General features: G+C 33.3%; 1 protein-coding gene across 1 annotated transcript in view; it reads right to left on the minus strand.

The window, feature by feature from the left end:
* The window catches only part of LOC132715032 (hemicentin-1-like), a 38312-nt gene that overhangs the window by 17168 nt on the left and 9081 nt on the right, over positions 1 to 12063 (minus strand). The window contains exon 5 of the mRNA XM_060698004.1: positions 2410 to 2715. Coding sequence (XP_060553987.1) covers positions 2410 to 2715 — 306 coding nt within the window. The remainder of the gene's footprint in view (positions 1 to 2409; positions 2716 to 12063) is intronic.

The raw sequence follows: 12063 nt of genomic DNA on the forward strand, positions 1-12063 counted from the left end.
GTCATTAATATTCATTATAGACATATAGTAAAAACTTTTATAATTTTCTTGTCTGAAGGGGCACGCGATTTGCTTTTTAGTATATAATATCATCTACAGGTCCTTTACCAAAGGTGTGACCTACTTCTTGTCCTTCGATAAATAGCCATGAAATTTAGAGCATGTGCATAGTTTTAGATATAAATCAAAACAAGAGCCGGTTCAACCGGTTGATGTTCCCCGAATAGGTTTTTGACACATGGAGGTATACCTCTTGTAGTGTCACAGACAAGTTCAAAGTGAAAAATCAACCAAAATGTTGCGCGCGACACGTCATCTCAATATGGTGATCAATTTTGTGAAATAGTTGTAAAATCCGACTTCAAATAACAAAGTTATGGGCTGGACACGATTTTGCTGCAAGGTCATGGTGTGACCTTGACCTTCAAAGTAGCGAACCAAATGTTGCGCGTGTTAGTCAATATGGTGATCATTTCAGTGAAATTGTTGTAAAATCCGACTTCATATAACGATGTTATGGGCCGGACACGATTTTGCTGCAAAGTCAGGCTGTGACCTTGACCTTCAAGGTAGCGACCCAAATGATGCGCGCGACATGTCGTCTTAATATGGTGGTCATTTATGTGACATAGTTAAAAAAATCCGACTTTAAATAACGAAGTTATGGGCCGGACAGGAATTTACTTAAAGGTCATGCTGTTACCTTGACCTTCAAGGAAGCGCCCCAAATTTGCGCGTGACACGTCGTTTCAATAGGTTGTTCATTTCTGAGAAATAGTTGCAAAATCCGACTACAAATAACGAAATTATGGGCTGGATACGATTTTGCTGCAAGGTCATGCTGTGACCTTGACCTTCAAGGTAGCGACCAAAATGTTGCGCGCTTCATGTCGTCTTATTATGGTGATGATTTCTGCGCAATTTTTGTAAAATCCGACTTCAGGAAACGATATAATGGGCCGACATGAATTTGGAACGTACGTACGTAAGTACGGACGGACTGACGGACTGCAGCGACTATATGTTCCCCCGAAATTTTTTGGGGAGCATAAAAAATAAGACTATTTGCACAGTTTAATAGAGGATATTTATTTGTTTTACATGTAAGATTAAAACATATTTCACTGAGATATGCAATATTTTAAAATACAAAAGCTTGTATTCAAGAGAAAAAAATGAAGTTTCTTTCTATTTCATTTTTGAAGTGATTTTTTTTGTATTTTTTAGTGATTAAGTCAACATCGCACACTCTCTTTTATGACGTCGTCACATCATGACGTCACATCATCAATTTTGAAATATACTTATGTTAAATTTATCTTATTTGTAACAATTCAAAATTACGTATGATGGCATTTTTGCCTGTTATGCTATTTTGTTACGATATTCTTTTATCCGCATTCAGATATAGTCAAGCTACAGTAAAAATTATATTTTATAATTTTGACTAGTGGTTTATCAGAATATCATTATATAACAGTAAAACACTGGAATACATGGAATAAAGATGTTAAAATGAACTTTGATACCAGATGACTTTTATTTCGATGATGTGACCTACATTCTTGTCCTTTGAACTATGTATTTTAGATTAAGATGTTAATTAAACTTTGATTTAAGCCAACATAGATTTTCACTTAGTGACCTTATTTCTTGTCGTTTAATGTAAACCTATGAAATGTGGACGATGTTTACAGTTTTAGATGTCAAATTGAACTTTGATATTAGCTGACATAGATTTTGACTGAGTGACGTACTTTTTTCTTCAGTTTATGAACAGCTATGAATTTGATATCAACTAACCTAAACTAACTTGTAATTGTTACAGTTTATTAACAGAAAGAACAAGAAAACGACAATGTTACTCAGAAATCTCCTGGACGTTTTCCATTGGTTATGCCTTAAAGCATTATATTACTGAAAAGAAGACCCTCCAAACTCGTACATCATGCAAATGGTTTCGCCACGGTTGTCTCGTAAATATTCTGGTTTTTGTTTTTTGTTGTTTTTTTACGAAAATTCTTACATTTTATATACAGAAAGAACAAATCAACTGTCCAAGATTATCTAACCTCGATTAGTGACTTACATAGGAACTATTGACTTTACATGGCAAATATAGACCTCTTTAGCAACCAGGGACTCTCAAAAGCAACCAGCGTCTTTCCATGGCAAACATTTCCGAAACACAAATGTGCAATAAACACAGTACATGTATAAACAGACTTTGATAAGGAGGGATAGCGTGACACCTGTTCACCCTCCTACTGCCCTACACACTCGTCCGTGTACAAACATGCGTGCATGCACGTGCACACATACACACACTATGATATGGGGAGTTAGTATGTTTACTGAATAAATTAAAGGAGTTTTTAATTTATTGACGTTAAAATATCTTGAATTTACCTTGAACAATGATTGCTCTCCTGCCACTTTGGTCAAGTATTCCTGATAGGTTATATATTCCATTGTTTAATGTACATGTGTATGTCCCTGTATCGTCAAGTCGGAGTGATTTAAAATAAAGAGAGCTATTCTTCTTTGTATTTTCTACTGCTGTATTGTTATTTGGTATAACAACATTGTTCGAGCTTTGAATTAAGCTTGTGTAGATGTAACTAGATGGTACACCATGTCCATTACATAATAATGTAAGACTTTCTCGTTCTTTTACACTTGTCGTTGACAGACTTATATTTACATCAGGGGCATCTGAAAGAAAGACACTCGGTGACAGTGTGAAATTTAGTACCTTTACGCCTATCAGTCTATATCAGTCGAATTAGTATCATCATCCTTTTTTAGAGTAAGTATCATTATACTTTTTAATTAGTAGATTTCATGATAGATGAAATAAATGAAGGCAAACCTTTGTGTGAAAGGACAAATAACAAAATATGATAAACAAGATCAACAAGGAAAGGCGGCGTTCAATGAACGCAACCCAAACACGATCCAGCAACTAGAGCCAGCGGCAAGGAGCCCAGGAGGACTCCAAACAAAACAAGTTTTCATTGGCTTATATGTATTTAACGTTTAAATACAAAACAACTAATTAGATAGATTTCTGTGAATGGAATATTTTTTTATGTTTTTCATTCATTTTTGAAGTTCTTTGCATTTTCATTCTATTCGACATATTTAAATATTTTAATCCTCGACATATCGAATCTACAATGAATTATGACACCTTCACCTACAAATTGTCCTACTGCCACATATATTTTAGACACGCGTTTCAATTATTTCGCAGAGCTAATATTGTAAAACCAAAACTATTATTCTTATTGGAGACTGTTATTAACAAAGTTTAGTGCTCAAATAAGAAAGGTGTTCCTACGTTTTCATCTATAAATGCACTTAATTGACAAACACTTAACCATATATATTTTATTTTATGACTTGTCTCATCTCTCCACTTATGACACATTGACAGTGTATGTAACGGTCATAAAACGACTTAAAAAGTTTTAGAGGTTATTTAGTGCTTTTCTTACCACATGTCGGCACTTGAGTAAAGGCACTAGTCGTATGCAAGCTAGTTTGGTTACATCCTCACATGATAGATAGGAATTACGTCAAGTCGGAGAAAGGGGTGAGTATCACATTGTTTATCGTCGAACACTTTAAGGCCCAACAATCATTTCGTTATTTAGCATGTATAGCTATAATAAATAGAAAGCTTCATTTTAGGCGCATTGTCCTGTCATACTCGTAATTTACTCACTTTAACCGTTACATTTAAGGGTATAAATCTATATCTTATGAACTATTTTTATAAACTTTATCAACAGTAAAATATATTGGTTCCGGTATTATATATGTATTCCCGAATAAGTAGTAACATAGAAAGTGAGAAATAAGGATCCCAAAAGAAAGCCAAACACAGCAGAATTGAAAATGTTGCAGGCTCGGTTTGATTGAGCCTATTCATGGACGGTACTGGTAAGTGCAAACTACCGTCCACGACCCCTACAGTGTAGAAATCTATTTTTAGTACTGATGACCCTAATCCAGCTGAACCAAACTCTATCCAACTAAAGAAAGGTAATTTTTCTTTTTATGTTCCTACTAAATTTAAGATATTATTTAATAGATCAAGGTAGCACATGGAAAAATTTAAAAATACATTTTAACATTATTTACCTTAACATTGACCTAAATGACCCCTAACTAAATCAAATGAAAGATTAGCCAACTGTCCGTATTAGACATGAAAGACATAAATCAAACAACAACCGGCTGAACCGAATGATGTTCCCCGAGTAGGTTTTGGACACCAAAAAGTATAGCTCTTTGTTTCAGAGTTATGTCCTGTTCAAAGTGTAAAAATGAACAAAGGGCATAACTCCAAATTGAGCAAGGCAGAGTTAAGATTCCTTTGCGATGTACTTCTATTCAATGAGATCAATCTACCTTCAAACCTCTTGTGGTTTCAGACCTAGGTCTCGGACAAAAATTCTAAGTCAAAAAATTACCAAAGGGCAATAACTCCAAAATTAGGCAAGGTAGACTTATGGCTCTTTTGCACTGCACGTCTATTCAATTAGTTCTATCTACCTATAAAGTTTCATTTTGATATCTCTTATAGTTCAAAGTGTAAAATAAATAAAGCGCAATAACTCCAAAATGAGGCAAGATGGAGTTATGAATGTTTTGCCCTGCACTTCTTCCCAAAATAATCAGTCTACCTACAACGTTTCATGTTGATATCTCTTATAGTTTAAAGTTATGTCCGGGACAATGTTCAAAGTGTACAAATGCACAAAGGACAATGACTCCAGAATTAGGCAAGCCAAGATTGAGGTTCTTTTGCACTTCACAACTACCCAATAAGATCTATCTACCTACACAGTTTCATGTTGATATATCTTATAAATTTAGAGTAATGTCCCGGACAAAGTTCAAAGTTTAATAATAAACAAAGGACAATAACTCCAAAATTAGATTAGATAGAGTTATGGTTCTTTTGCACATAACTAACACCCAATGAGACCTATCTACCTACAAAGTATCATGTTGATAACTCTTATAATTTAAGAGTTATGTCCCGGACAAAGTTCAAACTGTAAAAATAAACAAAGGGCAATAACTCAAAAATTAGGCAAGACAGAGTTATAGTTCTTTAGCAATGCACTTTTACACAATGAGGTCTATCTTCAAAGTTCCATGTTGATATCGCTTATTGTTTCAAAGTTATGTCCTGGATAAGAACAGCGGACGGACGGACAAAGAGGCGACTATATGCTCACTCTTTGGGGAGCATAAAAAGGCTGTATGAGCTTTATGTTTATTAACATTATTTGTTTACTACAATGGCATTGACCTTGACCCTAGTGACCCCTTAATCCACAAAAGCTAGAGGACCATTGAAGGTATCCATCTACCAAATATAGAAAATATCATTAAATAAACGCAGTTACTAGGAAACATTAAAGATTAATCCAACTTACCAAATAGGTTAACAATACAATGCCCTATTTTAAAAGTGATCAAAAGGCAAATTAATGGAAAAAATAGATGGCGCAAGTATATAACTAGGCAATATCCTGAACTTTGTAAAGATAAATAAGTGTGGAAATTATGAAGGCAATACTATAAACAGAACTTAAGATATACCCAACTTGTCGATTAAGGTTAACCATATCTATTTTCAAAGTGCTGAAAATGTCAATAACTTAAAAAACAGGAAAGCAATAGTAATCTTACTTGCCAAGACCATATACTTTGTATTGAGAAATTAAGGTGTAAATTACGAAGCCATTTTTGCAGATAGAACTTAAGAAAACTCCCAACTTGTCGTTTTAGGTTAACCTTGTACGGACGGACGGCCCAATTACTGTTTACCGGTATATATTCATATGGTAAAATTGATATCTCATTTAAGAAATTAAATGTATGCCGATTTTTGAGTGAAAACTCTCTCAGACAACATGAAGGACGAAATCGTCAAGATTACCTTTACAAATGTGACCTCTGTAGGCATGTGGCTCTTTTCATATACTTGTACAAGCGTCATACCTCTGCACGCAAGTATGAATGTCTTCGTTGACAAGTTTGTATGTATTACAAAAGAGCCAAATGTAGAAATTTATATTTAATGCATTTGTCAATGGTATAGGAACGGAAATACGATTATGATGAGATGTTTCCATGTTATTTATTTGTTTTCAATCCTATACCTTTAAAGCAGCACACCTCCAGATTCATGTTAATTTTCTTGAAATTTTGAAAATGTATGTAACAGTATATAATTGTAAAGTTACCAAAAGAATGCAATTTACACATTATCAATGGCACTTACAACCTAGATAAATTACTATAAAGAGGTCACAATATGCAAAAATAGCCATTGCTGCGTTAGTCAGTCATTAATCCCACATAACATGAAATTTTTACTAAAATTTTGAATCTTTATACCTTTCCTAAAATCTTAGTACATTTTTCCCAGGTTTGATTTTATCAAAATATGTTTTCTTATCTGGCGTGCAACTTTAACCATATATCAACATGATAATTATTTTAAATGATTTGTTTCTGTAACAGTCACTTTAATACCTGAATGAAATACGTTTAGCACTTTCTTTGTGTACGTTGTGTTTCAAATCATGTGAAATTTTAAACGATTATCCACTACAGCATTCATATTTTCGTTCAGAATAGTGTGGCTTAAATTAATGTGTTTGTGATGATACTCAGAAAAAAAGCCAATTTACTACATATGTCGTTAAGGGTCATCATGCCGATGTCGTCCATCATAATTATTGTTTGGATGAAGAATTCAACGCCAAATCGGCGTACGTTCATGTTCGAGTTTCATAAATAAATTTGCATCTATGAAAAAAAGTAAATCACCTCGAATCTTTCAAAAATGTATAATCAATTTGTATTAAAAAAAGTTGTATCTTTTTTAAGTTCGAGTATGCGACCAGTTTATCCAATTAAGAAGCACAGACTGTCTCGGAGAAAGTGTACGCAGAATCTAGATTTTTTAAGTGTGTACGCAGTATCATAATTTATATTTTCTGTAAATACTTCGTACAAACGATAAAGAACAAAGATTGAAAATACATTATTGAAATTTATTAACTTCCAGATGGTTGAAACTATCAGTTTAATCGACATTTTCTTATTTATCGTAACATTTAAACGCCAGGTGTACGCAGTTTCTAGAATCCAAAATCGCATTTAACGCAAAATACTGTCGAGAAAAGGAAGAGTTGTGTCAAGGTATTTGGATAATTTAAACTTGAAGTAAGGACATCTTCTTTGCAAAAGAAATAGGTTTTATACATGACCATTTTTTCTTCCAAGTACCGGTTAATAAAGTGTTCGCGGTATCAGAATTTTGAGAATGCGTCGCATCGTATCATCTCTTTTGCCAATAGGATACAATAAAGTACCCTACCCTTCCTAAATCGGACGCAATGTTCATCCAGTAAAACAATTGTGCGTTTCAACTTTTACAACACCTCATCTGACGTTATAAATCGAACAAAAATAAATACATGATAAATAAATAATCGTGCAAATCTAGCAAGGAAGATGAACATAGCAAACAGATCCACTTCTGCGTCATTCGTGTGCCTGTATTCACGGGGTCTATGTTTACTAATTCCCTCGCAAATGACAGCACCCGTGTGCTATATATATATATATATATATATATATATATATATATATATATATATATATATATATATATATATATATATATATATATATATATATATATATATATATATAAGGGTTCGTTATAGTTTGAGATTACAAATAAGTATTTAATTTTATCAGCTTTAAAAGCGCAATAAAAATCAATTATTCATTCATTTCGGGTCATTCTTATAAAACCTAGCGGCCAATTCTTTGATGTTACTCACTTGCGAAGACTTCGAGTTTACATATCTTGTTTATTATTATTTGAAATTACTAAAATGACAGCTCTTTTACCTAAAATTGATCAATTTGTTACGCTTCGTAAAGGAATAATCAACATTTTCCTTTTACAAGAGAGGTAGAGAATTGATCTAAATAAAACAAGGATTAAGATCAACAAGGTAAAGGCAACGTTCACAGGACGCAGCCTCCGATTCACCAAAGCAGGGCACCCAGAAGGCACCCAGAATCCTAAGAAAACTTGAGTGTGACTATTTTTTATGCTTTTGTTTACAAGAAATGGTATATTAATAATTCAACCTCGTTTTATTATTTCATAGCAGACAAAAGCGCATTTTCATTTCGAGTGGGACAGACTAAATTGTGACATTATTATATACCTGGATTTAATGTTATGTGTTACCTTTAATAATTAATAAAAATATTATAAAATAGAGAAAAATAAAAAATCCCTAAAGAAAGTACAAAACGACAAAATTGAAAATGTTGCAGGCTCTGTTTGATTGATCTTGTTCATGGACGGTAATGGAATGTTTGAAAATTCAAAATTTAACCAGTTCATATTAAATGTTTAATACTGCCTAAGCCGGTACCAGGACTTGCACTTTCCAGTACCGTTCATGATTAATTTCAAGGATATTTGGAAAGAGATAGTAGTCTCTAGAGTGTTTACAAGTTTCTCCCTCCATATTTTGGCTGTGTGACCTAGCGTTTGATCCAAGATAACCTATATTTCCTTATTGATCTTGTTTATTATATTTATATTATATAACGACCTTTCTGACAAATTACCAGGATACTTGGACTGAAATATTAGTGTTAACAACTGTTAACAATAGTCTTTATGTTCGGTTTCTTGGGCCTAGCTTTATATCCCAGATGACCCATGTTTAAACTTGTCCAAACAGTTTCTGGGAAAAACATAAATCAAACAACAACCGGCTGAACCGAATGATGTTCCCCGAGTAGGTTTTGGACACCAAAAAGTATAGCTCTTTGTTTCAGAGTTATTTCCTGTTCAAAGTGTAAAAATGAACAAAGGGCATAACTCCAAATTGAGCAAGGCAGAGTTAAGATTCCTTTGCGATGTACTTCTATTCAATGAGATCAATCTACCTTCAAACCTCTTGTGGTTTCAGACCTAGGTCTCGGACAAAAATTCTAAGTCAAAAAATTACCAAAGGGCAATAAATCCAAAATTAGGCAAGGTAGACTTATGGCTCTTTTTGCACTGCACTTCTATTCAATTAGTTCTATCTACCTATAAAGTTTCATTTTGATATCTCTTATAGTTCAAAGTGTAAAAATAAATAAAGCGCAATAACTCCAAAATGAGGCAAGATGGAGTTATGAATGTTTTGCCCTGCACTTCTTCCCAAAATAATCAGTCTACCTACAACGTTTCATGTTGATATCTCTTATAGTTTAAAGTTATGTCCGGGACAATGTTCAAAGTGTACAAATGCACAAAGGACAATGACTCCAGAATTAGGCAAGCCAAGATTGAGGTTCTTTTGCACTTCACAACTACCCAATAAGATCTATCTACCTACACAGTTTCATGTTGATATATCTTATAAATTTAGAGTAATGTCCCGGACAAAGTTCAAAGTTTAATAATAAACAAAGGACAATAACTCCAAAATTAGATTAGATAGAGTTATGGTTCTTTTGCACATAACTAACACCCAATGAGACCTATCTACCTACAAAGTATCATGTTGCTAACTCTTATAATTTAAGAGTTATGTCCCGGACAAAGTTCAAACTGTAAAAATAAACAAAGGGCAATAACTCAAAAATTAGGCAAGACAGAGTTATAGTTCTTTAGCAATGCACTTTTACACAATGAGGTCTATCTTCAAAGTTCCATGTTGATATCGCTTATTGTTTCAAAGTTATGTCCTGGATAAGAACAGCGGACGGACGGACAAAGAGGCGACTATATGCTCACTCTTTGGGGAGCATAAAAAGGCTGTATGAGCTTTATGTTTATTAACATTATTTGTTTACTACAATGGCATTGACCTTGACCATAGTGACCCCTTAATCCACAAAAGCTAGAGGACCATTGAAGGTATCCATCTACCAAATATAGAAAATATCATTAAATAAACGCAGTTACTAGGAAACATTAAAGATTAATCCAACTTACCAAATAGGTTAACAATACGATGCCCTATTTTAAAAGTGATCAAAAGGCAAATTAATGGAAAAAATAGATGGCGCAAGTATATAACTAGGCAATATCCTGAACTTTGTAAAGATAAATAAGTGTGGAAATTATGAAGGCAATACTATAAACAGAACTTAAGATATACCCAACTTGTCGATTAAGGTTAACCATATCTATTTTCAAAGTGCTGAAAATGTCAATAACTTAAAAAACAGGAAAGCAATAGTAATCTTACTTGCCAAGACCATATACTTTGTATTGAGAAATTAAGGTGTAAATTACGAAGCCATTTTTGCAGATAGAACTTAAGAAAACTCCCAACTTGTCGTTTAAGGTTAACCTTGTACGGACGGACGGCCCAATTACTGTTTACCGGTATATATTCATATGGTAAAATTGATATCTCATTTAAGAAATTAAATGTATGCCGATTTTTGAGTGAAAACTCTCTCAGACAACATGAAGGACGAAATCGTCAAGATTACCTTTACAAATGTGACCTCTGTAGGCATGTGGCTCTTTTCATATACTTGTACAAGCGTCATACCTCTGCACGCAAGTATGAATGTCTTCGTTGACAAGTTTGTATGTATTACAAAAGAGCCAAATGTAGAAATTTAGATTTAATGCATTTGTCAATGGTATAGGAACGGAAATACGATTATGATGAGATGTTTCCATGTTATTTATTTGTTTTCAATTCTATACCTTTAAAGCAGCACACCTCCAGATTCATGTTAATTTTCTTGAAATTTTGAAAATGTATGTAACAGTATATAATTGTAAAGTTACCAAAAGAATGCAATTTTACACATTATCAATGGCACTTACAACCTAGATAAATTACTATAAAGAGGTCACAATATGCAAAAATAGCCATTGCTGCGTTAGTCAGTCATTAATCCCACATAACATGGAATTTTTACTAAAAATTTTGAATCTTTATACCTTTCCTAAAATCTTAGTACATTTTTCCCAGGTTTGATTTTATCAAAATATGTTTTCTTATCTGGCGTGCAACTTTAACCATATATCAACATGATAATTATTTTAAATGATTTGTTTCTGTAACAGTCACTTTAATACCTGAATGAAATACGTTTAGCACTTTCTTTGTGTACGTTGTGTTTCAAATCATGTGAAATTTTAAACGATTATCCACTACAGCATTCATATTTTTCGTTCAGAATAGTGTGGCTTAAAATTAATGTGTTTGTGATGATACTCAGAAAAAAAGCCAATTTACTACATATGTCGTTAAGGGTCATCATGCCGATGTCGTCCATCATAATTATTGTTTGGATGAAGAATTCAACGCCAAATCGGCGTACGTTCATGTTCGAGTTTCATAAATAAATTTGCATCTATGAAAAAAAGTAAATCACCTCGAATCTTTCAAAAATGTATAATCAATTTGTATTAAAAAAAAGTTGTATCTTTTTTAAGTTCGAGTATGCGACCAGTTTATCCAATTAAGAAGCACAGACTGTCTCGGAGAAAGTGTACGCAGAATCTAGATTTTTTAAGTGTGTACGCAGTATCATAATTTATATTTTCTGTAAATACTTCGTACAAACGATAAAGAACAAAGATTGAAAATACATTATTGAAAATTTATTAACTTCCAGATGGTTGAAAACTATCAGTTTAATCGACATTTTCTTATTTATCGTAACATTTAAACGCCAGGTGTACGCAGTTTCTAGAATCCAAAATCGCATTTAACGCAAAATACTGTCGAGAAAAGGAAGAGTTGTGTCAAGGTATTTGGATAATTTAAACTTGAAGTAAGGACATCTTCTTTGCAAAAGAAATAGGTTTTTATACATGACCATTTTTTCTTCCAAGTACCGGTTAATAAAGTGTTCGCGGTATCAGAATTTTGAGAATGCGTCGCATCGTATCATCTCTTTTGCCAATAGGATACAATAAAGTACCCTACCCTTCCTAAATCGGACGCAATGTTCATCCAGTAAAACAATTGCTGC

Source organism: Ruditapes philippinarum, unplaced genomic scaffold (assembly GCF_026571515.1).
Source record: "Ruditapes philippinarum isolate M1 unplaced genomic scaffold, ASM2657151v2 ctg3026_1_1_1_1, whole genome shotgun sequence".
Classification (NCBI taxonomy): domain Eukaryota; kingdom Metazoa; phylum Mollusca; class Bivalvia; order Venerida; family Veneridae; genus Ruditapes; species Ruditapes philippinarum.